The following is a 27,974-nucleotide window of genomic DNA, read 5'->3' as shown; positions in this document are numbered from 1 at the left end:
GACGTACGTCTGATTCGTGAATTGATGGGCAATGTTGCTGCTGGGGGAGGGAATTATCTTTGGAAATGTGTCTCGAACTCCGCGACCCTGCGATGATGATTTCCCTATTGCACAAAATCGGGCTTTCATCCGAACCTTGGTCACAGTCTCGAACGCCGTCGCAAATCCGCTGCTTGGAAATGCATCCGCCCCCGCCCAAATTGCACTGATGGAGGGAAGGGTCCCCTCCACAGGTGCGGTTTATGTCGCAGAGAACGTCATGCTCGTCCGAATCGGTGTCTTCCAAGCAGTTCCGAACCGAATTGCAGACCGATTCGAGGGGGATGCAGGTCCCGTCGAAGCAGGAAAAACTGAATGGGCTGCACCTACGTATATAAAGGTATCAGTAATTAGAAGATGAAAAATTCGCGAATTTTGGACCAGTGACCGCGGAAGTTGTGGAGACATGTGGGTACATTAACAATTAACATTGTAGGGCGGGGTTTATATAAGATGGGCAGATGATGGGGACATAGAAAAACCGCGGCCACTGTTTTGGACTGTAGCGCAAAAACTCGTAATGTACCCCCCAATATTATTAAGAATTCTTTTTGCATAGAAAAATTACGCAAATTTTAAGTGTAAATATACATGAAAATCGTTTGAAGATGAAAAACCACGATCTCATCGTATACATATTTCTAGATAAATAATTAGTTTGAGAACTGTATGAAAATCGCTGCTGCGAAAATTTGCACATTTCCCAGAAAAATGTTCTGTTTTGCAGATGAGAGATGACAAATTTTTCACAAGTTTAAGAAAAATATCTACGTATGTATTTTACTCCGTAATGTGCATGAAATTTGTGAAGAGCTAATTCTGCAAAAAATATTTTGCACATATTCGCCCTTTGTGCAGTGAGAGTTTACAAATTTGATCTTCTTCATAATGTGACGAAATTTGCAAATTTTTTACAGTTAATTTTCTTATATCTAAAAAAACTCAATTTTAGAAAATTTTAAAAATTTGTATTCGTCATATTTTATTCAAGAAAATGTTTTGTTTTTTTGAGTTTAACTTATTTAAATAAAATACATAACCTAATCATATTGATGTCATTAAGGTTTAAATAAAAAATTTATTTTGGCGTCTTCAGCTTACATATTTCTGAAAAATCGTAGAAATATTAACATCGTCACCTATTTTTAAAAAAACGGTATGTGAATAGGGTACTTTTTGCCAAATTTTTAAGTTGAGTATAAACAAAAATTGTTGTTTTTCTTAAAGATGATTATGCATGTTATTATTATTTAAAGCTTTTTTAATTCTATAATATTTACTAAATATTTACGAAAAGTGAAAAAATATGAATTTTAGGCATCGTATATTATGAAAATTTTAGAAATAGATACTTCTTTTATATTCGTCATGTTTTCTTTACTTCAAGAAAATGAGTTTTTTTGGGGGGCTAGATTTTAAATTAGGAAGGAAAGAACAAAATCTAAGAATATTAATATTCTATAAAATTTTAAATCAAAAATAAATTTTGGCGTCTTCATATTCAAGTTTTTTCTTGTTGAATTTTTTATATAAAAATAATTATTATTGAATAATTTAATATTTTAAATTCAAATTTTTGAATTTATATGTGAGCTCGCCAACTAAAAAATCTACATTCTAATTGAGGAAATGTTACAAAAGTTTACGAATTATTACGCAGTGAAATTGTGTAAATTTGTGGAAAATTCTGTACCTCTCTGTTCTGCAGAATGTAATGAAATTTGCAAATTTGTTACAGTGTTAATTTTTTCATGTCTACTAAAGAACCTCAAACTTTTCCTAAATTTGCGGAAAATTCCGAATGTCTGTTCTGCAAGACGTGACGAAATTTGCAAATTTTGTTACAGTCATGTTTTTCATATGTAAAAAAACATGAAACCTTTTTCAAATTTTGCAGAAAATTATGCACTTCTTTGGAATAACGACTCCCACTACCAGCAGCGAGCTTATCCCTGTTTTGCGTGATGTTTGTGCGTCAGAAGAATGAGCAGGATGAACTACGAAATCCTCTTTGTAATAATGATGTGAACAACAAACGGATGATTTCTATTAATAGCAACACCCAAATTTATTGTCACCAACTAATTTCTTATTAATTTGAACAACTATTAATTTTGCACAATGCTGCCGAATTACAATTCTACTACTACTCTCCTCGACAGCTACATTACGACTTAACTGCTACTAAAAAACTCCCCTTCTTCTCAAGATCAAGTTCAATGTCACGTACATGCCGTCTCCTTTCTCTTCCAACTCATCAACCGGCATGTTTAAGTATTTGGGGCAAAATAATACATTTTAAAATGCGAGAAAATAAATACATATACATTCATGTTATGCAAAATCCTCCCACCTCTTTTGTGACTGAAATACGAGCAAAAGACTGCATAAATTCAATTAAATTCAACATTCATAAATAAAATAAATTTTCTATTGATCTCTAAATCTTATTGGTCGTTGCACCATCCGTCCTGATCTGGTTTGCACTACTGGTAATGTCGCAATTGATTGATTGTTCGTTTGATCTGGCATGTTGCTCTTTGCGATTTTCTGAATCGTAGCTGGAACGTCTGGCAAATTGGCTTCACTTGAGATCTCCAAAGGAAATAAGCGTTGTAGCGGACGGGTCAGGACACCGCTCGTCGTCTTCACCTTGGCGACACGACAGACGCCATCCGTACCGGCAATCAACTCTACGATACGTCCCATGGGCCATTCCAACCTTTTCCGGTTATCACTTCCGATAAGAACAACTTCTCCCTGTTGAAATCTGTAGTGCGACTTCTCTCTCTGCTTTTGCACCAGAAGTCCGAGGTACTCTTTTCGAAATCTTTGTTGTAGTTCTCGTCTCAGCGTCTGCATCTCTCTATATTTTGATCTTAAGTCTTCTTCATCCAATGTTCTCATCTCGGGAAAATTTGACTCTCTCTGACTCTGTATGAACATTGCGGGTGTCAGGGGGATGAGGTCGTCTGCGTCCTCTCTCACGTAAGTTAGGGGTCTCGCATTGATGATTCCCTCCACCTCACAAAGACATGTAATTAACTGTTCCTTATTAAGACGAGATTTACCCAGCATCCTCTTCAACAAATCTTTGACACTCCGAATGAGTCTTTCCCAGAAACCTCCCCACCATAGACCTGAAGGAGGATTGAATATCCATTGGATTTTCTTCACCATTGCTGTTGACTCTATCTTTTCCCAATTTAACTTCTTGAATAGATTGTCTGCTCCCACGAAATTCGTCCCATTGTCTGAATAGATGGTCGTGGGTCGTCCTCGCCTGCTCACAAATCTGGATAAGGCCAAAATAAACTCTTCCGTTGAGCAGGCTGTCACCAACTCTAAGTGTACTGCGCGGAACACGGCACACGTAAATAAGACGATCCATACTTTCTCTCCGCATTTCAAAACCAATGGGCCTGCAAGATCAACTCCCGTTATCTGAAGCACCGTGGCGTCTTGCACTCTTCTGCTTGGTAGTGGGGCTGATTCGACATCTTGCTTCTTTAATGCATGCCTTCTGCACCTTACGCAACTTGTTACAACTTTCCTTATTGACTTTCTTGACTGCAATATCCAATATTTTTCTCTCAATTGACTCATTAAATACTGGATCCCGGCGTGACCATTCTGCATATGTTCCTCTCTAATTATCTGCGTCACGAACGGGTGCGAATGAGGAAGAAGGATGGGTAGACGAAAGTATTGTTTGTCCTCTCTGTTAATTAACTTCGTCTCAACAACTATCAATCCATCTTCTCCTGTCTTGACTTTCACCGTGCATTTCTTTTTCCATCCGTCGTCGCTGTTGAATGCCTCATTCTGGATTAGTCTGAGCACCCTTTTCTCTGCATTCCATATTTCTTGTTGGCTCAGCTTTCCAGATTCTCTATTCTTCTTTCTACATTTGTCCACAAATCTGAGACACCACGTGACGAGTCGGATATTTTTGGGGGCGGATGAGTACCGCGTTGCGTACGACGGCGTCCTTACCTCCAATGACACGATAGCTACACTTGTTCTTTTCTGCTCTTTTTCACACTTTCCTCATCTGTAATCTCTTCACAGGTTGGCCACTCTTCTCTCGGTTTACGTAACCACTCCGGTCCCTCCCACCAACGACTGTCTAATAATTTCTTCGGGGTACAGCTTCGGGAAGGAAGGTCGGCTGGGTTTTGCTTTCCTGGGACATGTGACCACTCTTGGGGAGACGATAGCTTGCATATCTCTTTCACTCTATTTCCGACGAATGTCCCCCACTCACTATTTCTCTTCACCCATGCTAGGGCAGTACTGGAATCTGTCCAGTAATATTTGGGGACGTCTTGCAACGACATCGCTTCCACCACGGTCATCATCATCCTGGCCAGTATTACGCATCCTAACAACTCTAATCTTGGTATTGTGGTGGTGGGTCGGATGGGAGCCACTCTAGACTTGGCCTGTAGCAAATGACATTTGACACTCCCACCGTACTCTACTCGAATGAAAACTGCGGCCGAATATGCATTTTGGCTTGCATCTGAGAATCCATGCAGCTGGATACTTTCTCCTCCAAATGCGAAGCGTGTAATGCGCACTCTCTCCAATAATTCGGCCTGTTCCCACCACTCACGAAATTCCTTTTCGATCTTCTCGTCCAGTTTCTCATCCCACGTTTTGCTTGTTTTCCAACTTCTCTGTAATAATATCTTCGGGATGATGGTTGCTGGACTTAAATATCCCATACGGTCGAAAATACTCTGCGTGTGCGACAACAACTTCCTCCTAGTCATCTTCTCCGGTAGCTCACTCTTCGGTATGTTGATGTGTAGGCAATCTTCTGCTTTATCCCACGCCATGCCAAGGACACTCGTCGTCAAATGAGAGGAGTAGTCGCTGCCTGGTCCAAGTAGGCACTCACTACACTCCCACTGACGGAGTTCCATGCTGGCGGAGGCAAGAAGTTTGACCGCTTTTCTTCTCAATTCTTCTAAATCTTCCACCGAATTAACTGAAGTAACGAGGTTATCCACGTAGAGGGATTTCGCCACCATGATTGCTGTCTCTCTATCCTCTGGACTTGCAGATTCCAAGTGAAGTCCGATTACAGCCCCCAGCAGGAAAGGGCTGCTATTTACGCCAAAAACGACGCGACGATGTCTGTAAATCTTCACATCTCTTCTCTGGTGTGGATCCTTCCACCACAAAAAGCGGAGGTAATCTCTATCCACGGGATCCACCAAAATCATTTGAAATGCTTTCCGGATGTCCGCGATGACTCCTATTTTCTTTTGCCGGAAGCGTAGAAGAAGAGACGGAATGAGCTCGAGTAAGTTGGGACCCTTCTCGAGACAGTCGTTCAATGAAGGATTTCTCCCAGTTTTGCAAGAGGCGTCAAAAACTGGGCGTACCGGAGTGGTCAAGCTATTCGGCTTAAAAACGGGATGGTGGGGCAGATAGTGGATTCTTGAATTCTTCTCTTCTTCCTTTACTTCCTCAATGAATCCTTCTGCCTCCCATGGCTTGAACAAATCTCCGTACTCTGCGATCTTCCCTTTTTCCAACAATTTTCTGGTGCCAGACATAAGCCTCTTCTCTGCAACTGAACGGTTGTCTGGCAAAGTTGGATTCTCGACTATCCACGGAAGACGAATTGAATATCGACCCTCCTCATTTCTTGATACTGTTTGTTTAAACTTTTTGATAGTTTCTTCTCCTCTCTCGGTTTCATTCTTCATTTCTGCCGGATCCATAATTCCCAAACTTTCCAAACTCCACAATGACGTAATGGATCCTTGACATGCGAGAAGAGATAGAGAAACTGCTGCTGAACTTCTTCCTTCCGGTCTTCTTCCGGATAGCGCCCACCCCCACACATACTGAATAGCAGTAACCCCACAATCAAGTGACTCAATGTGCCCGGTCATCAGCATCCCTTCATAATCATTTCCAACTAATATCTCGATTTCCGGGTTGTTTGATTGTAAATCTGAAACTCTTATCTGTTTTTGAGTTAACTGCTTCATCCACTCCCCTCTCGGTATACGCGGAATAAATCCCACGATCTCCTCTTCATCATGAGCGAGAAGTGTTCGCGTGTTGCGTCCACTAAGGTCAGCAATCCTCAGTTGGTAATTGTGGTGAAGTCGTTCTGCGGTCACTCCCCCTCTGTACACCATCTTCGATTGTTTGAAGGCGCCGACAGACTTCAAATTTAACGACTTTATTGTGTCCTTCCTGACGACAGTACGGTGTGCGCCTCCATCAAACAACAATCTTACTACTTATCTACTACTACTTATCCTCCACTGTTGTCGTACAGCCGCACCAATAACGTTCTTGACAATACTGCGCCAGAGCATTCTTGACTTGCCATCGCACTTGAAGAGGAACCTCTCTATTCTCCTTGGTCATCTCTCGCCGCCCTCCCTATCTCCATATTTCTGTTGGACGGGTGGTCATAACACATAATTGAGTGATGACGTCTGTTGCAGATTCCACATTGTACCTTGGTCTTGCAAGCCGATGTACGATGTCCAATTTTGAAACAGACCAGGCACGCTTTCTTTTCTCTGAGCTTGTCCCCTTTTTCCTTATAATTCATCTTCTGTGCTGAGTAGCATGATTGACCGGAGTGACCTCTTCCACAAAATGTACAGGCTGAGTTTGGACTGGAACTTGCAAATAATCCAGCCGCGGTGGCAACTTCCTCCTTGCGAGGTGATTTCTGACTTGCTTGACGTTGCGCACCTTTCTTCTTCTCCTTTTCTCCACTCGCCTGTTCAATCTTCCATTCGCTTTCCACTTCATCTTTCAGGAACTCCAACATGCACTCCAACTTTGATTTTGAGGGGACAAGGTTTCCTCCATTTACTTTTGATAATGGAGAACGGAACCACGCTGTTAGGGTCTCTTTGGGCAAACTCTTCACGATCATCGGGACAAGATATTGGGACGATTCTTCTGACTTGACTCCGAGTGATTCCAAACTTTGTAATTGAGTTTGCAGACTGACAAAGAATTTTGATAATGGACCCTTATCCTTATTGAAAAGCAGCTCCGCTAAATCCGTCATGTACATTGAAATCAACATGTCCTTCTTTCCATATTTTTCTTTTAACATGCTGATGGCCTTTTGATAATTTTCCGGTATTTTAGGAAAGCTTGATACTATTTCCGCCGCTTCTGTTCCACTTTCCAATGACTGTACCAAATACCGAAACTTGTCTGCTGTTGAGATGGACGTGTCTGTATGTATTTGATTGAAATACGTCCACCACTCCAACCAGTTCCTCATCTTCCCATCAAATTTTTGCAAATCGCATTTTGGCAGCTTTACTCTTCTCTCCCCCCCACTTGATGTGAGGCTGTTGGCACTTCCAACCGGCGAATCAGGTCGTCTGGAGCAGTTGTCGCGATTTTCATGCGCAACGTCAATTCGACGACTTCTTCATTGATCTGACGCCACTTTCTCCTACTTTCGCGAAACTTTTCCTCCAGATTCTTCTTCACATAATAATCCAAAACTTGACCCGCAAAATCTTCACTTTCATCTAATAACTGCTGAATAGTTTGTAATTTGGGATTTAGAAGTGCTTGATTTGGCTGCTCCTTTTCTAACTCCAGATTTGCAATATTCATATCTTCTTTCAATAACTCCAACGCCACCTTTCTTCTCATTTTGACTTGGGTGATGGGAGGAGACAACGGTTGAATTAACGGTCGTGGACTCATGGGGACATGTGAGGATTCAACATCTTCAGGATTGGGAATGAATTCTCGCTCCATGTCCTCCTGTCGCAGACCTCTGTTCATGAACCACATCTTTTAGAATTAATTCTCAAATTATTATAATGGGAACGGTATGACCTGGTTTTACTCCCGTCCGGTGGGAGTAAACCTCTACGTATTTGACGTGTCGATTTACAGCACGACACCGGCCTTTCCGCTGTTTCCCTCTGGCGCTGGGACCTTGTTGATCTCCTTCGGCGATTGTGACGTGTCCAGTCCTCCTCTCCTTTTATGAATTGGGATGACCAGACCGTCTTCTCTTCTTATAATCTCAGGATCAACACACCCAACAAACGATACCAATTAGTGGTGCAAATAATCAATTCCGAACGATACCGACCTGGAGATGCTGCCTTTAGGGCGACAGCAAACCGCTCGTACTTCTTTTTTAACAAATCTCCTGTCGTTGATAACGAGTCCTCGCCTCCCACCGTCTGCACTGGGCCACAGCTGGGATGACGATTCTGCTTCTTCTTCTGTGATCGTTCTTGCACAAACGATCACGTCGAGGTCACCATTAATTTGGGATGACGGCTCCCACTACCAGCAGCGAGCTTATCCCTGTTTTGCGTGATGTTTGTGCGTCAGAAGAATGAGCAGGATGAACTACGAAATCCTCTTTGTAATAATGATGTGAACAACAAACGGATGATTTCTATTAATAGCAACACCCAAATTTATTGTCACCAACTAATTTCTTATTAATTTGAACAACTATTAATTTTGCACAATGCTGCCGAATTACAATTCTACTACTACTCTCCTCGACAGCTACATTACGACTTAACTGCTACTAAAAAACTCCCCTTCTTCTTAAGATCAAGTTCAATGTCACGTACATGCCGTCTCCTTTCTCTTCCAACTCATCAACCGGCATGTTTAAGTATTTGGGGCAAAATAATACATTTTAAAATGTGAGAAAATAAATACATATACATTCATGTTATGCAAAAACTTCTTTCTTCTGCAAAACCGGAAGAAAATTTGCAAATTTTGCTACAATTAAGTTTCTCATACATATGTAAGAAAAAAAAGAACCTCAAGCTTTTTTCGATCCATTCATTGGCCGTGGAGAGTCTGGAGTTGAAGTAGACGGTGTCGTTTCGACAGAGGCCACCTTTTCGGCCGCGAACGTACGTCGTCAGACCGGCGAGATAATATTGATGACCGATTTTTGTCGTTACGGCGCTTCCCTGCATTAGGCATCCGGTCGGTGGAGAGATTCCAGAATCTGAAGCGGAATTAACAGAGGGCGGATATGTATTTACATATGTACGACAAAATAGAGTTCAAAACATTAATTCAAAACTAAATTAAAGAATAAAAATGGGCCAAAAATTGCTAGAATATGTCTTTAATATTTACGAAAAAGGAGTAAAATATTTGCGAAATATGTATGTACTAAAAAACTAAAAATGAGCATTTTCACACAAAGCTTCTGCTTTCGAAATTACATTCAAAGCTAAATTCAAATGTGCGAAAAATTGCTGCGATACTTATTAAATATATTAACGAAAAAAAGGCTTAACATATTTGCGAATTGCGTCTCAAATCGGTGAAGTGTTGACAAAATAATATACATATATTGAAAAAGATTTCCGTCTTTTTTAAATAATAGCGAGAATATTTAAATGTCTGAAAGAAACCCCAGAGATATGTGACAAAATGTGGAAGGTATTTTGAAAATTTGTAAGAGTTATGGAACACACCGACAAAGTTTGATGGTCGGTCGTCATCAATGCAAAAGGTGGAAATGAATGCATATCCGCCCTCTGCTCATTGCCTTAATTAACTTATTTAATTATAATTATTTAACTAACTAAATTACTAACTTGGAACTGGGGGAGGCATCACGGCACAAAACATTCCGACGGGAAAGACGCCGCCGCCGTAATATTTTTCATAACTTTTGACACAATTGTAGCCCATGACGGTCTGGACGAAGTGGACCTGCAGCCCGGCGTCATCCTCGCCGGGAAAAAGCCCGCCTTTATTTCCCGCCTGTTTCAATTTGAGGAAACCGCCATGTAAAAATTCCCCCTTTCCGCCGGGGTTCCGCCCAAGTTGGAAGTGCGGGAGGCAGATCGATTTGACGAAGGGGGTCGAGAAATCCAGCGTAGTTTTTAAGTGAAACATGACAAAGTGAAAGTCTCTCTGGGAACTTTCCTGTGTTATGTAGGGTTCGATGAAGGAAACCTAAAAAGAGAATATTTTAGGAAATTTTTATATGAAATTTTGTTAAGAAACGTGATTTTTTAAAAAGTTTTGTGAAACGTTTTGTGAAAGTTTTGTGAAAAATTTTTGTTACAAAAACAAGTTTTTATGAAATTTTGCTGTAAAACGTTTTATTTTTTTAAATAACCTTTTTTAAATGACATTTTTTGCTTGAAGTTTGATGTAAAATACGTTTTTTATGAAATTTGTATTGCAACATATTATTTTTGCAAGGAATTGTTTTGTTTTTCAAAAAATTTCGTTCGTTAAAAATATTTACTCTGTATGAAATTGTGTTGCTAAAATGTTTGCTGTTCACATAATTTTGTTGCAAAAAATATATATTTTTAGGGAATTGTGTTTGAAATTCTTTGTTTTTTCAGTAAATTGTGTCACAAATTTTGTTGATGTAGCTTTGTTTCAAATTTTTTGTAAAATGCATTTAAAAAAATTTTACATAATTTTTTTGCATATTTTCATGGAACTGTGTTATAATTTGTAAAATGTAATTTTTAATGACATTGTGTTGCAAAAATGTTTGATTTTCAGGGAATTTGGTTGCAAAAATAGCACATCTTTTCATGTAATTGAATGAATACCTCTGCAAATTGTGAGTGTTTATCGGCGTGGTGTCCACTCAAATTTCCGGAACGTAAACCGACCCCGACTAAAAAGTTTTCAGGACCCGAATTTCTCCCGGGTTTTATCCTTTTCGCAAGTTTTTCTAGCGGAGACGTGAACACGGTGAGGATCGTGGTTGGAGAGAGGATAGTTCCCGTGGCGTGGAGGGCAAATCCGCCCCCCACGGTTTTTAGATAGATGCCCGCCGTCCATGGAATTTGCGTCCGAGTGTCGCCCGGTATTTCTTCAATTAGGCCGCAGTCATCTGTACACAAATTTATGACGGTATTTTTGAAAATTGAAAGTTTCTGAGGATGAACATACACTCAAAATAAGGTAGTAATGAATCATTACCATGCGGAATGACTATGTGGCTCTACCACGTCGGTTACGATTTGTCGTAGAAATGGTAATAATAAGTTCAGGGAAATTCAAATTTAATACATAATGGTATTCACTTCCTTAATATTTGGTAATGAATTTGAATTTCCCTGAAATTATCATTACCATTTCTACGACAAATCGTAACCGCCGTGGTAGAGCCACATAGTCATTCCGCATGGTAATGATTCATTACTACCTTATTTTGAGTGTACGTCTAGGTATATTTCTGAAAATCCTACTATAAAATTTGTTTTTTTAATGAAATTTGAAATATTTATTATTAGCCCGCAATTATCTGTACACAAAATTTATGATGGTATTTTTGAAAATTGAAAGTTTCCGAGGACGAATATATGCATATATGTTTCTGAAATATTGTGAACTAAAATTTGTTGTGTTTATGAAATTTGAAATATTTATAATTAGTCCGCAGTCATCTGTCATCTGTACGCAAATTTATGGCGAATTTGAAAGTTTCCGAGGATGAATATACGTATATTTCTGAAAAATCCTCACCTGATTTTTTTTTATGAAATTTGAAATATTTATTAACTTCCTAAGTATTTTCTGGTATAATAATTTCACGAGGACGAGTATATATTTCAAAAATAGTTATTTTATGTTTCTTATTTTCAAAACTAAAATTTTCAAAATTTCTTATTTTCAAAATTTTCAAATTTATTTGAAGAAAATGCGTTTTTTAGCCCAAATTTGAGAAGCTAACCATGAAGCCATGTGATCCGATGTTATTAATTGTATTAAATTGTACATAAAAATATATTTTGGCGTCTTCGTCATTCAAATTTGAACAATTTTTTTTCAATGAATTTTTTATCGATAAAAAAATTATGAGCTAACTTTAATGTTTTGCAAGATACAAATTTTGGATTTTATATATGTGAACTCGTTAGTTAAAAAATGTGCATTTTAATTGAGAAAATGTTACAGTTTTTGAACTGAAACGTAAAAAAAAACTTTTTCTAGTATTTTTCAAATTATTATTTGAGTATGCGCAAAAATTGTAAATTTCTGAGGACGAATCTGTAATTATGAAAAAGCTTTTACTTCAAGAAAATGAATTTTTTATATGGAGATTTTGAATCCCTCAGTCGACGTGGGATCTTAATATGTTTAATGGAGTAAATTGTCAGAAAAATATATTTCGGCGTCTTTACCGTACAATTTTGAACAAGTTTTTTCAAGTGAAATTTTGTATCAATACAAAAACTCATTTTTTTCGAATGAAAATTTTGGATTTTATGTATGTGAACTCGTTAATTAAAAAATTTACATTTTAATTGAGAAAATGTTTATGAAATATTGACGAAGAGAAACGTGAAAATTATGAATGTTTTTCTTATTTCTGTCCCAATAATTATTTGAGTATAAAGAAAATTGTAATTTCCTAAAGATGAATACCTATGTTTGTATTTATGAACAATTTTGAAAAATTTATATTATATTCCATATTTTCAAATCATTTACTTGAAGAAAATGGATTTTTTATCAGAAAATTTGTTTCCATCAACTAGAGTGAAAATTCTCTATCTTGGTATGTTGATAGTTGGAAATTCTGAGAAAAAGAAATATTTCGGCATATTTCGTACGAATCATACCTGTTCAAAAAAACATTTCTTCGTTCAAAATTCAGTCATCCCGATTTCTGACGGGATATAATTCCAAAAAAAGAATCTTGATAAATCTACTTTAATGAAATTTCAAGGAAAAATACATTTCGGCTCGTTCATCTTACAAATTTTAACCAGTTTTTTAAAGAATTTTTTTAATTTGTACTAAATTATGATACACTAATTATGATACACTACAGTTTGGCCATTTAAATTAGAGACTCTTTTTGCATTTTGCAATTTTTCCCAGGATAGCAACAAATTAAAATTAAAATTCGCGAAGAGCCGTTCGTAGACTTATGCAATGAATTATTTGATAGCAATTGCATTTTTTAATTGGCATACAATTTGTGAACAGCTCTTTTTAAATTTTTTAAATATTTTTCTTAGTTACCAGAAAATTTGAAAATTTACCAAAAGAGTCTCTAATTCAAATGACCAAACTGTAATATCTTGAAAAATGCAAAATTTTAATTTTATGTGAACTTGGTCAACTAAAAAAATGTGCATTTTAATTAAGAAAATGTGACAATAGTTTAAATAAACTACGGACGAAGACATAACATTGAATTTGTTAAATTTTAAATCAAACAATATATTTCGACGTCTTAATCTTACAAATTTTCACAGGTTTTTTTCCTCGTGAAAGTTTTAATCGATATAAAAAAATATGTATCAACTTAAATCTTTCACAAAAAGCAAATTTAGGATTTTATACTTGATCTCCTCGATTAAAAAATGAACATTTTAATTGATAAAATGTAACACTAGTTTCTGAACTATTGACGAAGAATAATATTTAAAATATGAATTATCTAACATTTTTTTACACATTATTAATTGAGTATGAAAAAACTTGAAAAAACTAAGATGAATTTTTATATTTTCAGGGATGTAATTCTGAACAAAAATTGGGTTAATTTTTTGAAATCGGGTTAAAATTCGAAAAGTTACAGCATTTTAAAAATCCTGATTTTGGCTGAATTTTTTTTGAAAATTCCGCCAAGGGCGTAAACATGGCAATTCAGGAAAACGAAGAAATACAGGTCCACTTATTTTTGAGCGTGAACAATTTAAAATTAGTCGGTGGATATCGGCGATAATCACCACACACCTCCTCATTGTCAGTTATTTTCGTTCAAATGCATTTCATTTCACTTCATTTGACTTCATTTCTTACTTCGCCCCATGTATTAAGCATAGGGTGAAAAATGAAATGAGTGAGAAATCCTTTCATTCACAGTAATTCATCTGAAATGACAGATCCTTCACTTATTTTCATTCAAATCACGGGAAATTCATTTTCATTCACTATCATTCCCTATTATAATCAGTCAAATGAATGAAAGTGAACAGGTATGGTACGAATTTGAATAAGCTTGTTTTTTAGTGGAATTTTTTATCGAGAAAAAAATTCCAATTTTGGATTTTATACGTGATCTCGTCAATTAAAAATGTGAACATTTATTGGAAAAATGCTACAGTTTATGAAATATTGATGAAGAAAAATGTAAAATATGAGAATTTTTGACATTTTTAGCCAAGTTATTAATTGAGTACAATTTTTTAAATTTTATAAGGACGTATATGCATTTATGGAAAATTTCAAAATTTTTATATTTTACAACGTTTTTCTTAGAAATGAATTTTCTGTTTACATTTTCTGAGGATAACCATGATCTGATAATCTTGATTTTATTAAATTGTACATAACGCGATATATTACGGCGTCTTAATCTCACAAATTTGAACAAGTTTTTTTCTAGCAGAATTTTTATTTATACAAAATTACATATTCAGTCTAATGCTTTGCAAAATGCAAATAATGGATTTTATACGTGAGCTTGTGAATTAAAAAATGTACATTTGATTTTAGAAAATGCTACAGTTTATGAAATATTAACGATAAAATGTAAATATATGTAAGACTTTTTGGTATTTTGAACTAAGTTATTAATTGAGTTCAATTTTTTTATTTTGTGAAGACGAATGTACATTTATTTAAATTTTTTTAATTTGTATTTTAGTTTTGTTATATTTTAAACGTTTTTAATTAAAAATGATTTTTTTGCCTAAACTTTTACGAGGCCAATAACAATCTGATAACATTGATTTTATTAGATTTTAAATAAAGCAATATATTTCGGTGTCTTAATCTCACAAACTTGATGAAGTTTTTTTCCGAATTTTTTAATGATACAAAATTACTGATTAACTTTAATGTTTTGCAAAATATAAATTTTGGATTTTACACGTGATCTTGTCAATTAACAAATGTACATTTGAATTAAGACACTGTTACTGTTACTGTACTGCTACAGTTTATTAAATATTGACAAAAAAAATTTTAAATATAAGAATTTTTGGCATTTTAGGCAAGTTATTAATTTAGTAATTTTTTTTGAGGACGAATATTTGTGGAAATTTTTTTAATTTGTTTTTACAAAATTTCAGGACGAGAATAATTTCATCTGGTAACATTGCTTTTATAAAATTTAAATACAAAATAGATTTTGGCGTCTTCATCTTCAATTTTGTGGACTTTGTTACAGAACAAAATTATGTATTGGATTTATTATTTTATTTTATTGTAAATTTTGGATTTTATATGTGAGCTCGTCAACTATGAAAATGTGCATTTTAATTGAGGAAATGTCACAAAATATTGACGAAGAAAATATTTTGCAGGAAATGTGGTATTTTTTGGCATGGCTATTTTCAAATTGGTTGTTTTAAAATTCATCAAACAAAACCTAATTTGATTAATTTTTTCCATACAAGAAGGAAAATTTAGAAACAATATTTCCATGAAAAAAGTAGCGTAGCTACAAGTTTTAAATAATTGGAAGTGTTTGACACCTAAAATAAAATTCTAGTGAATTTTAATTTTTTTTAATTTCATAAATGAATCATTGACCGTTTTCTGGTGATTTTTTGAGTGTCGAATGGAGGTAATGAAATAAATTGTATGATATCCACCAATTTTTTTGATAACTTTAAAAAATGAGTGGGCCAAAACACTTTGATAAAATGCAATATTTTAATCACACGTCTTCCGAAGGGTTGGATTTCAAGGAAAAAATTTCCACGAGTTAAATTCCTGAACGATTTTTGCATGGAGAAAGTAACAAGATTTCAAAAATTGCAAGAGTTTGTCACCGAAAAAAGAAATCTGGTGAATTTTAACCATATAGAATTCAATAGATACGTTCTTTTGGGATTTTAATGTCAAATGAAATTATTTAAATTTTATCATAGAAAATAAATGTTTAACAAAAAGAGTTTGCCAAATAATTTATCAAAATGCAGTATTTTAAGTTCTATCTCTTCCAAAGGGGATGGATTTCCGGGAAAAAAAATTCCACGATTTCCTAAACGATTTTTTCATGGAGAAAATAACACAGATATAAGTTTTCAAAAATTGCAAGAGTTTGCGACTAAAAATAAAAATTCTGGTAAATTTTAATTGTATAAATTGTGACAGATTTTGCTTGATACTGATCACAGAAATTGAATGATAGAAAAACAGAGATCTTTTATGAAACCAGTTTGAAACCAGTGGTGGCCTAAAATATTGCATTTTGAGTTAATTTCTTCCGAAAGGTTGAATTTTGAGGAGACAATTTTCCAAGATTTCTACACAAATGTCTAAACGATGTTTACATGGTGAAAGTAACGTAGGGACAAGTTTTCAAAAATTGGGAGAGTTTGACATCGAAAAGAAAATTATGGTGAATTTTACTTGTTTAACCCTTTATGGTAGATATATAGGGTATGTAATCCGTTTTCATTGAGTGGTAAAACGAAACAATTTAAGTAAATTGAATGATAGTAAACACTGATTTTTTATGACTTTAAAAACCAGAGATGGGTGGAATACTTTGTCAAAGTGAAGGTTTATGAGTTTACAATGCGATGGTGCGAAGTATAACCCTTTGTAGAGCTGTGCGAGGGTATGATTTTTGAAAATCCTACCCGACCCTAGGTTTCCCAAGATTCTAAATACCCTACCCTACTATACCCGACCCATTGTCGTGCCCACCCGACCCATACCCGGCCGGAGCCGGGTAGGGTATGAACCCGTCAGGGTAAATCCATACCCTCGCACACCTCTAACCCTTCGATTTGGTTGAAATTTTAAAATTAGATATGTGGACCAAGTCAATACAAGCAACTCTTCTTGAGGCAGTTTATACGTATGGCAGGCTGAATGAGTGAAACTAATACCAAAGTTATTAAAATTGTCGAGAAGTATAATTTGATGCGAATATAATAACTTTCTTGTAGTTTCAGGTTCATATTTTTAAATTTTGAAAAGATGAGGAGTTAAATAGTATTAAAATTTGTACACTTTTTAGAAGGAGTAATCCTCCATTTTATTTGTTTCGGTACAGTGAAAGATTTACAGAAAAAACAACGTGTTCGGGATGCATTTGATATCACATCAAGTTTTTTTCCATTTCATTTCATTTCCTTGCATGTTAATAAGGATGACTGACTTAAGGTGTTATTGGATGAGGATTTTGTATGGCATGGATTTTTAATCTCACTCTACCTCTGTGCAGTTAACGTGATTAAATGCAAATTTCTAAAATGGCATAAATTTCATGAGTTTTCACATAAATGCAACTTTTCATATTATAATGTAAAGTTAATTTTTGGTGCTACAAAACTATCGAGCTAAAAAAGTATTGCTACTAATTGTTAGTCTACAATTTTTTCACAACAAATTTCCTCAAAAATAAATTCGCCATTTTTGTTAAATCGATACTCTTGTATCACCAAAAAATTCACTTAACATTATCGTATGAAAAGATCCAGTTATCTCAAAACTCGCGAAGAAACATGCAAAACATTGATTTTTTGGTCTAACGTTTTTCCAAATTATTATTAGACACAAAAATTGCAATTTTCCAAAGATGCTTATTTAGGATAAATTTTGAAAAATTCATTTTATATTTGGTACATTTCAAGAAAATTATTTTCTTCAGGAAATTCATGTTTTTGTCACTCGGCGAAAAAGAATCTTGAACATGGTAATTTTATGCAATTGTAATTAAAAAATATATTTTGGCGTCTTCAATTTACAAGTTTTTTTAGTAGAAATTTGTACACTCAAATATTTTGTACTCACTTTAATGTTTTGCAAAATGCAAATTGTTGATTTTACATGTGACCTTATCAATTAAAAGATGTACATTTTAATGCAGAAAATATTACATTATATGAACTACTGACGAAGAGAAAGGAAAGTAGAAATTATGAATTTTCTTGCATTTTTCTTTTCAAATTATTAATTGAGTATACACAAAAAATGTAAATTTCTGAGGATGAATATGTAATTTTAAAACATGTTGAAAAAGGTATTTTATGTTTCACATTTTCAAAGCTTTCACTTCAAGAAAATGGATTTTTTATTCGGAAATTTATGCCCACAGTGACTCAGAGGGAAGATTGTATCTTCACATGTTGATTGTAGGAAATTGTAAGAAAAAATATATTTCGACATATTTACCGTACAAATTTAAACAAGTTTTTTTTTTCAAGTGAAATTTTTTACCAATAAAGAAATTCATTTTATTTTATTTTTTCCAAAATAAAAATTTTGAAGCTTATTTAAGCTCGTGTGTGAGCTCGTTAATTAAAAAAAATGTGTATTTTAATTGAAAAATGTTTTCCTGAAATTTGTTATTTCAGTTTAAAAAAATAATTTTTTGAGGTGACTGGTCAATCCATTGTGAAAATTGTAAAAGTGTCTTAAATTAGCAGAATTTGGGAGGAAAAGATCTGAAATTATTTTGAAAAATTTGTTCGGTAGATAATTTTAGACGAAAAAAAATCCTGCATAAAATTTAGGCAGACATAATTTTCAAAAAAAAATTATCATTTTTTGACACATAGAAATTTGTTTTAGAATGAATGAAAATCTAACCTGAATAATTTTGTTCCGTACACAAAATAAAATTTTTTTTTTCAAAATATTGTTAGTCAAAAATTTCAAAATGATATAACCATAACATAAATTTTGTAAAGTATATATTTAGCAAGAGTTTGACACCAGAAAAAAATTTAGGTGAAGTTTAATTATTACAAATATAATGAGATATATGTTGGTGGCTTTCCCAGTTTTTGAGTTGTGAAACGAAATCTTTGAAATAAATTGAATGATTGTCAGTGCATAGAAAAAATATTATGAAAATTGAAATGTACGCTAAAAACTAGCAGATTTTGGGGAAGAAAACATTTTTTTTAAATCTGGTCGGGATATAATTTTAGCGAGAAAAATAATCACTGGATGATTTTTGCATGAAAGAATTTTGTGTTTCAAAAGACAATTTCTACAGAAAAAAATTCCTATTTTATTCTGAGGTGAGGAAAGTAACCAAGGGCTACCCTCACGACAGAAAAGCGCATGGTTACGGCGAAGCCAAGGTATGCTTTCAAGACAGGGTCCTAAAACTTCCGCCACGGCCACAGCTCGAACGGTTGCATTCAGTGAAAAATTGTTGAAACAAAAAAATCAGACAATTACGAAATCTAGTGTCTTTTCATCTTTCTCGTTATGAAAGTCTAATATTGCAAGAATGTTAGGACCTTTGAAACTTTAAAATGAACCGGAAATTCAATTTTACCATACAATGATCATGTCGGATATTGATTTTATTGTGCGGGCACTGATTACGCACCATTTAAGATACGTTCGAGCAAAATCGGTTGAAAAATGAGAAACTTTTGATGGAGGTATCTGCAGCCGTTTAAGCTGCTTAATCGCATATAATAATTGCACCTTACCTATCTTATTGCTATTGGTAACCAACAAAAAAAATTCCAACCCTAAAACCAGAAAATAAAACTACATTTAAAAAACGGCATTCTTCGGTGAGGGTGCGACTAAAAACTTTTAAACAAGAGGATTGAACAAATTTTAAAATTTAATATTACCAACTTTTGCCTCACCGTGGGTCCAAAATGATTTTGCATTTAAATAAATGCCCACGGTGAGGCAAAAGTTGGTAATATTAAATTTTAAAATTTGTTCAATCCTCTTGTTTAAAAGTTTTTAGTCGCACCCTCACCGAAGAATGCTGTTTTTTAAATGTAGTTTTATTTTTCTAAAAAATTTTATGCGGTTACGTTTTAAAAAAAAAGTGGAAATGTTTTTTTCGGCGTATATATTTCCAAATTGTTTTTTTTTCAAAATGCATCAAACACGACCTAATCTAATCTAAATAATTTTGTTCCATACAAAAACGGAAATTTTTCAAAAATTGCTAGGTTTGATATCGAAAAAGAAATTTTGATGAATCGATTCTGTAGGAAATGCGAAATTAGTATTTTTTTGGAATGTCTATTTCAATTTTTGATTATTTCGAAATGCATCAATGAAAACATAATCTGAATAATTTTTTTCCGTACAAAAACGAAAATTTCTAAACAATTTTTGCACGGAGAAAGTAATATCGTTACAAGTTTAAAAAACCTGGTAGAGTTTGGTATCGAAAAAGAAATTTTGATGAATTTTAATATTTTAAAATGTTATAGATGGACCGCCGACCTTCGCTATGTATTTATTCATACCTGTTCACTTTCATTCACGTGATTGATTATGATAGAGAATGAAAATGAATTTCCTGTGATTTGAATGAAAATGAATGAAAGATTCCGTCATTTGAGATGAGTGACTATGAATGAAAGGATTTTTCACTCATTTCATTTTTCACCCTATGCTTCATACGTGGGGCGAAGTAAGAAATTAAGTCAGATGAAGGGAAACGAAATGAGCTTGAAAGAAAATGTGAATGAAAATCCGCACTCAGAAATCAGAATGACTGAATTTTGAATGAAAAGCAAATTTTTGAAGAGGTATGGAAATATGATCGTCATATTTTTGAAACAACGAGATATTTTTGCAATATAATAATTTTCAGAGGACGAGTATATAATGCAAAAATTGTGAAATATTTATTTTATAATTTTTATTTCCAAAGCTTTATCTGTACTTCAAGAAAATAAGATAGATTTTTTTAACCCAAACTTTTAAAGAAAAAGAATTTTTTAAGGAATATGGTAGTATTGGATGTAATAACTGTGCATAAAAATATATTTCGGCGTTTTCATCCTACAAATCTGAACATTTTTTTAAATGAATTTTTTATCGATAAAAATTTATGAGCTAACTTTAATGTTTTGCAAAATAAAACATTTTGAATTTTATATGTGAGCTCGTTAGTTTAAAAATGTACATTTTATATCCACAAAAATTCTACATTTCTGAGGACGAATTTATAATTATGAAAAATTGTGAAAGGTTATTTTATATTTCATATTTTCCAAGCTTTTACTTCAAGAAATTGAATTTTTCTAAATTTAAACAAGTTTTTTCCAAGTGAAATTTTTTATCAATAAAGAAATGTATTTTATTTTTTATTTTTTGCAAAATAAAAATTTTGAATCTTATTTATGTGAAGTCGTTAATTAAAAAAAATGTGCATTGAATTGAGAAAATTATTTTCCTGAAATTTGTTATTTGAGTATAAACAAAATTATTTTTTGACGTAACTGAAAATATTAAAAGTGTCTTAAATTAGCAGAATTTGAGAGAAAAAGATCTGAAATTATTTTGCGAAATTTATTCGGGAGATAATTTTAGGTGAAAAAAAAATCCTGCATATTTTACACGGAAAAGAATTTAGGGAGACATATTTTTCGGAAAAATTAATCATTTTTTGGCACGTATAAATTTGTGCAGATTGTTTTAGAATGAATGAAAATCTAACCTGAATAAGTTTGTTCCGTACACAAAAAAAATTTTTTTTTTCAAAATATTTTTATTTAAAAATTTCAAAACGATATAACATAAATTTTGTAAAGTATATAGCAAGAGTTTGACACCAGAAAATAAAATTAGGTGAATTTTTATTAATACAAATATAATGAGGTATGTCAAGGTTTTTCCAATTTTTGAGTGTGAAACGAAATTTTTGAAATAAATCGAATAATTATCAGTGAATAGAAAAATTATTATGAAAATTGAAATGTATGTCAAAAATTTGGTAGATTTGGGGATGCAAACATTTGTAAAATTCTGCAAAATTTGTTCGGGATATAATTTTAGGGAGGAAAATATTCATCCGAGTTTTCGCGTGAAAAATTTCTGCGTGTTTCAGTAGAAATAAGTTTCTACAGAAAAAATTGCATATTTTACTCTGCATAAAAGTTTGGAGCGGTGGGGGCATGTTTTGCAGGAAAAGTGGTCTTGTTATGCAGATTGTCACATTGGTTATTTCAAAATGTACCAAACAAAACCTGATTTGAATAATTTTGTTCCCTACAAAAACCAAAATTTCTAAACATTTTTTTTACATGGAGAAAGTAACATCGGTACAAGTTTTCAAAAATTGCTAGGTTTGATACCGAAAAAGAAATTCTGATGAATTGATTCTGCAAGAAATGCGAGGTATTTTTGCCATGTCGATTTTCAAATTTTATTATTTCAAAATGCATCAAACAAAATCTAATTTAAATAATTTTGTTCCATTAAAGGACGAAAATTTTTAAACTATTATTGCACAGAGAAAGTAACTTCGTTATAAGTGTAAATAACCTGGTAGAGTTTGACACCAGAAAAGAAATTCTGATGAATTTTAATAGTTTAAAATGTAATAGGTGCACAAACGACCTGCTCTCTGTATTCATACCTGTTCACTTTCATTCACGTGATTGATTATGATGGTGAATGAAAATGAATTTCCTGCCATTTGAATGAAAATGATTGAAAGATTCCGTCATTTCAGATGAATGACTGTAGGTGAAAGATTTCTCACTCATATCATTTTTCACCATATGCTTAATACATGGGGCAAAGTAAGAAATGAAGTCGGATGAAGTAAAATGAAATAAATTTGAACGAAAATGGCTGAATGTGAATGAAAATCGTCAATCAGAAATCGTCATGACTGAGTTTTGAATGAAAACTAAATTTGTGAACAGGTATGGGTGAACGTAACGTGGATAGATACAAGTTTTCAAAAATTAAGAGTTTAACACCCCAAAAAAATTCTGGTGGATTTTAATTTCCTAAAATATGATAGATACATATTTTCCTTTGATTGAGTGTAAGACGAAACTATTGAAGTAAATTAAATGCTAAGAAATATAGAATTTATTTACTTCAAAACCAAGATATGGGTAGAATACTTTGTCAAAGTATAGGATTTTGAGCTTGTCTTGCAAAGGGTTAGATTTCCACGAAAATTTCGAACGATTTTTCTTTGGGGATAGTACCTTGGGTACAAATTTTCAAAAATTAGAAGAGTTTAACACACAAAAATGACATTCCGGTGAATTAGAATTGCTTAAAATGTGATTGTTTATTTCTCTCCGTTCGAATGTGAAACGAAAAAATTATTGAAATAAATTGAACGATAGAAAAAAACAGATTTTTTACTACTTAAAAAAAGGTTAAATGTGTTAAAAAAATATAAATTTATGTACCGGCATTTTTAGCAAAAAAATTATTTGAGTATCAACAAAAATTGTAATTTTGTGAAAAGTGAAGATGAATAAGTATTTATTTATGACAAATTTTGAAAAATTTATTTTAAATGTTTCCAAGATTTTTGAACATAGTGAACTTTTTTATCCATAAATTGTCCAATCCAAAAAAATGATGTTTATCATATTAAGATTATGAAATTTTAAATACAAAATATATTTTGGCGTCTTCATCTTGCATCTTCATCTACCTATTTATGAAATATTTATTAAAAATATGGTTTAAAAATATGAGTTTTAGGGTATTTTTGCCAACAACTATTCGAGTATGAAGGTAAGATTATAATTTTCTAAGAACGAATATATTACTGAGAATTTTGACCTAAGTGTCGCATATTGGAGAAAAATATGGTATAAAATTTTTGAAAAAGGATGCACAAATGTTAATTTCTCGCACTTTTTTGCAAATTCTGAAATAAATAAAAATGTTAGAAAATATCATCTTTCGTGCATTTTTGTATAAACTATTATTCAAATTTAAAAAAAAATTGCAATTTTGTAAGGACGAATACATCTCCGAAAATTTTGAAATATGTGTTGCATATTTTAGAAAAATGTGGTACAGTATTTATGAAAAATGTGATACAATATTCATGAAAAATGTTGTAAAAACGAGAATTTCTCCCTCATTTTTTTCAAAATTATGATAAAATTAAGATTTTTTATTACCTGGAGTGTAGTGATAAGTGTGGCAGGCTGAATGAGTGAAACTAATGCCAAACAAAGTTATAAAAATGGTCGAGAAGTATAATTTGCTGAGAAGATAATGACTATCTTGTAGTTTAACCTTCATATTTTGAAATTTTGAAAAACTTATGTGGAGTTAAATAATATGAAAATTTGTACACTTTTTAGAAGGAGTAGTCCTCCATTTTATTTTTGTTTCGGTACAGTGAAAGATTTACAGAAAAAAAGAACGTGTGCGGGATGCATTTGATATCACATCAAAGGTTTTTTCATTTCATTTTCTTGCATGTTAATAAGGATGGCTGACTTAAGGTGGTATTAGATGAGGATTTGATGTGACATAGATTTTAAATCTCATTCTACCCCTGTGCAATGTCTTTAAATGTAAATTTCTTAAATGGCCTAAATTTCATGAATTCTGAAATAAAAAATACAACTTTTCATATGATAATGTAAAGTCAATTTTTGGTATTGCAAAAGTTTTGCAGTAAAACTATCAGTTTGAAAAAGTTCGCGAATTCATTTTTACGGAAATTTATTGTGGAAAAATGAAAAATATATAAACTAATCTTTTCAACTTCAGAGTTTCTGTCATACTAAAAATTCGCTGTCTCACCTTAATTTATTTTCCAAGTTAAACGCCAAATAATAAATTTTGGAAAATTGTTTGCAAAAAATAATACTTCTAGGTCAATTGGGTTTTGTTTGGCAAAGGAATCCAAAATTCTTAATTTTAGAAAAAAATGAAAAAATCTCCTTACTTAATAAACTTATTGTTAAAAATACCAAATGAATTAGTATTTTTTTAATTAGTAGTTTTGCAGTAGAAAAAATTAACTTTGCATAAAAGTATGAAAAGTTTAATTTATTTGAAAAAAATGAAATTGCTGCCATTTTAAAAATTTGCATTTAACTAGATTAAATTGGGGTGGAGTGAGATTTAAAATCTATGGCATATCGAATCGTCATCCAATTCCCCCTTAAAACGGGGAACTGTTTTAAAGCACGTTTTTATGAGAACAAATTCAACTTGGAAAAAGAGAGAGATGGAGATAAACAGATGTGGAAAAGCTAAAAATGTTGCAAAATTCCCATTTTTCAGAATAAATGGTGCTTAATTTTTATGACAGTGTAGGTGCACACACTATAAACCTATAATTATCGGATGTACATAACCCTTGATGTGTGGAAAAGATTGGAAGAATATGTATAAAGATCACACAAGATAAGAGGTTTAAGCCTGATAAATCTGCCACATTGACTCAAACAAATATTGGATTTTAGCCAAAGTTGAATGCCATTAAATTTTTTTGAATAAAGTTGAACGATACTAGAGTGATCTTGAAGATCGTGTAAATCGTGTCAAATAATGATGTTAAAGAAATCACAAATTTTCGAAGTATTAGTAACGTTTTCATAATTTGTCACAATTTTCTCAAAATAAATGTAGAATTAAATTTCCATACTTATTTCCAAAAATATTTGGTAACCTGTCAATAACGATATTAAAGAAATATACTCTTATAAATGGGGTTACGATTATAACCAAAAAGTAAACGAATGTGACTCTACCGCCGTGGTTGTAAATTTGTCATCGTCGTGTGGTTACAATTTTCACCGACTAATTATGAAGTTTCACCGACTTGTTATTAAATTGTCACCAGAGCTAATAAATTTATGACCAGTTGGTGACAAATTCATAACCACAGCGGTAGAGTCATATGCGTTTACTTTTTGGTTATAATCGTAACCCCATTTCAAAGAGTGTAGTTAAATAATTGTCCAAATATAAATACACGTTTTCATAATTTGTTACAATTTTCTCAAAATAAATGGAAAAGTAAATTTCCATGCTTATTTCCAAAAATAGTGTATACCGTGTCAATAACGATATTAAAGAAATTGTGCTATTTTACCAAGTATAAATAAACATTTAATAAGTAATTTATCCCCAATTTTCTCAAAGTAAATGAGAAATTACTTTCACTAAAAATAATGAAAATAATGCGTCTAGACACGGGTGACGAGGCCAATTAATTGAGAAACGAAACCAATCAAGGCACCCACGCGTCTGGAAATTTTCCCAAAAACAATTCGACCCTGGAATTATTTCGGCCATAATCCGTTATTCCGTTATTTTTGCTGATCCGACTTTTTGCCAGTTTTCGCAATATGTATCAAATATTGAGCGTACTCACGTCAACCTTCGCATATCTCGCATATCTCGCAAATTGAGCATAGCAACATAACTTGCGAAGTTTTGCGAGATATGCGAGATTTCGCAAAAATTTTGCTGAAAAACCATGGGATTTTTTCGCAAATTTATCCAGCAATTGGGCATGTTCTTATTTCGCAAAATTACTTCGCAAACTCATCCTCGCCATCCTCAGCAGGAGAAATTAAAGAAATCCATGGAAACGAAATAAAGAAATACCAAAGTTGGTGTTTTCAGTAGATTTGCGAGATTAGAGAGATTTGCGAACTCATATTTTGCGAATCCCCTCACGACAGAAATATTTTGATCTTCGCAAGTTTGCTAAATGAGTTGCGATGCGAAATAAGAAGTTGTCGTGAGTACGCCCATTAATTAAGTTTGACTAAATACATCAAATAGTGTGATAGACATGGGAGAAAATTATATTGTCATAAACTATAGGAAAAAACAAAGCTTTTGTGTGGGCGTATGTATGTACATGTATTGAGTGCATGTTCAATATTTGCTCAATTCTTCCTGTAAACAGGAGTTGTTGTTGTCTGTATTTTACATACAATAGATTTCTAACAATATCCGTGTAATAGATTCATGTGCATGCTTTGGAATTGATCAGCTACATATGTACAGAATTGTGTATTTGAACCATTTACATAATTGTAAATAGCAAGATTTCCTAACTCATCTTTTCACACAGATTATGAAACAAGTCTCAAACTCTTTTAAAGTTTAAAGATTGATGGAATATCTTGGTAAATGATAAGTTCCAGAGGGCGGATATGTATTTGTTTTCGACTTCTCGATTTGATGGCGGCGGACGGTCAAACTTTACCGGTGTATTCCATAGATAGCATATTTAGATCACACAAATTTCAAAATATTGACGCATATTGACACACATTTCTAGGTTTTCAGAAATGTAAATAGTTCCACTATTGTGGAAATCTCTTACATGTTTTTAAATATTTCAATGAAGCGAGACGATTTTTTTCTCAAAGAAATACGACCACTAAAAGGATTGAACATAAAAGTACCAATTTTGCGAAAATTCTTATTTTTATGTTTTTTGTAAATATTTCGCAAATATTTTGGCATTTGTTTTTGCTAAATATTTAATACATGTTTCAGCGATTTTCATGCATATATATCCACCCTGTGATATCATAAACTCGATAAGAATTCATAAATATGAAATGTAAATATGTATGAATATTATCACTCTAGGAAATTATATCCGTGTCGAACTTTTACTTGTCAAAGTCAAAGTGTCAAAGTCCCAATTGCATAGTTTTTGTTCTTTAAATAGTTATTACTGGACTAGCCCGTCCTGAAGACGGGCCGCACGAAATTATTTTTTTAACGTTACTAAGGAATTTTTTAAATGTTGATAAGAAGATTTCATTATGTTGCTAAGGAAATTTTTTCAGGTTGCTCAGGAAGTTTTTTCATGTTGCTAAGGAATTTTTTTTACGTTGCTAAGGAATTTTTGTAATGTTGCTAAGGATTTTTTTTATGTTGCTAAGGATTTTTTTTATGTTGCGAAGGAAATTTTTTTATGTTGCTAAGGAATTTTTTTTACGTTGCTAAGGAAATTTTTTTGATGTTGCTAAGGAAATTTTTTTACGTTGCTAAGGAAATTTTTTTGATGTTGCTAAGGAAATTTTTTTGACGTTGCTAAGGTATTTTTTTATGTTGGTAAGGAATTTTGTTTATGTTGCTAAAGATTTTTTTTATGTTGGTAAGGCATTTTTTTTATGTTGGTAAGGATTTTTTTTATGTTGGTAAGGCATTTTTTTTATGTTGGTAAGGAATTTTGTTTATGTTGCTAAAGAATTTTTTTATGTTGGTAAGGCATTTTT

At 32.9% G+C, this 27,974-nt stretch overlaps 1 protein-coding gene across 2 annotated transcripts in view; it reads right to left on the bottom strand.

Moving 5' to 3' along the window:
* Positions 1-24,180, bottom strand: part of LOC118438690 — a 29,389-nt gene extending 5,209 nt beyond the window's left edge. For both annotated transcript variants that reach the window (XM_035859274.1, XM_035859273.1), the window contains exons 1-5: positions 23,886-24,180; positions 10,629-10,915; positions 9,648-10,011; positions 8,854-9,046; positions 8-365 (exon numbers count right to left, since the gene is read on the bottom strand). In XM_035859274.1, coding sequence (XP_035715167.1) covers positions 8-365; positions 8,854-9,046; positions 9,648-10,011; positions 10,629-10,915; positions 23,886-24,009 — 1,326 coding nt within the window. In that variant the 5' untranslated portion in view covers positions 24,010-24,180. The remainder of the gene's footprint in view (positions 1-7; positions 366-8,853; positions 9,047-9,647; positions 10,012-10,628; positions 10,916-23,885) is intronic.
* Between the last annotated feature and the right edge of the window lie 3,794 nt (positions 24,181-27,974).

This window comes from Folsomia candida, unplaced genomic scaffold (assembly GCF_002217175.1).
Source record: "Folsomia candida strain VU population unplaced genomic scaffold, ASM221717v1 Fcan01_Sc024, whole genome shotgun sequence".
NCBI classification, from domain to species: Eukaryota; Metazoa; Arthropoda; class Collembola; order Entomobryomorpha; family Isotomidae; genus Folsomia; species Folsomia candida.
This window is presented reverse-complemented; position numbering and strand designations above follow the sequence as displayed.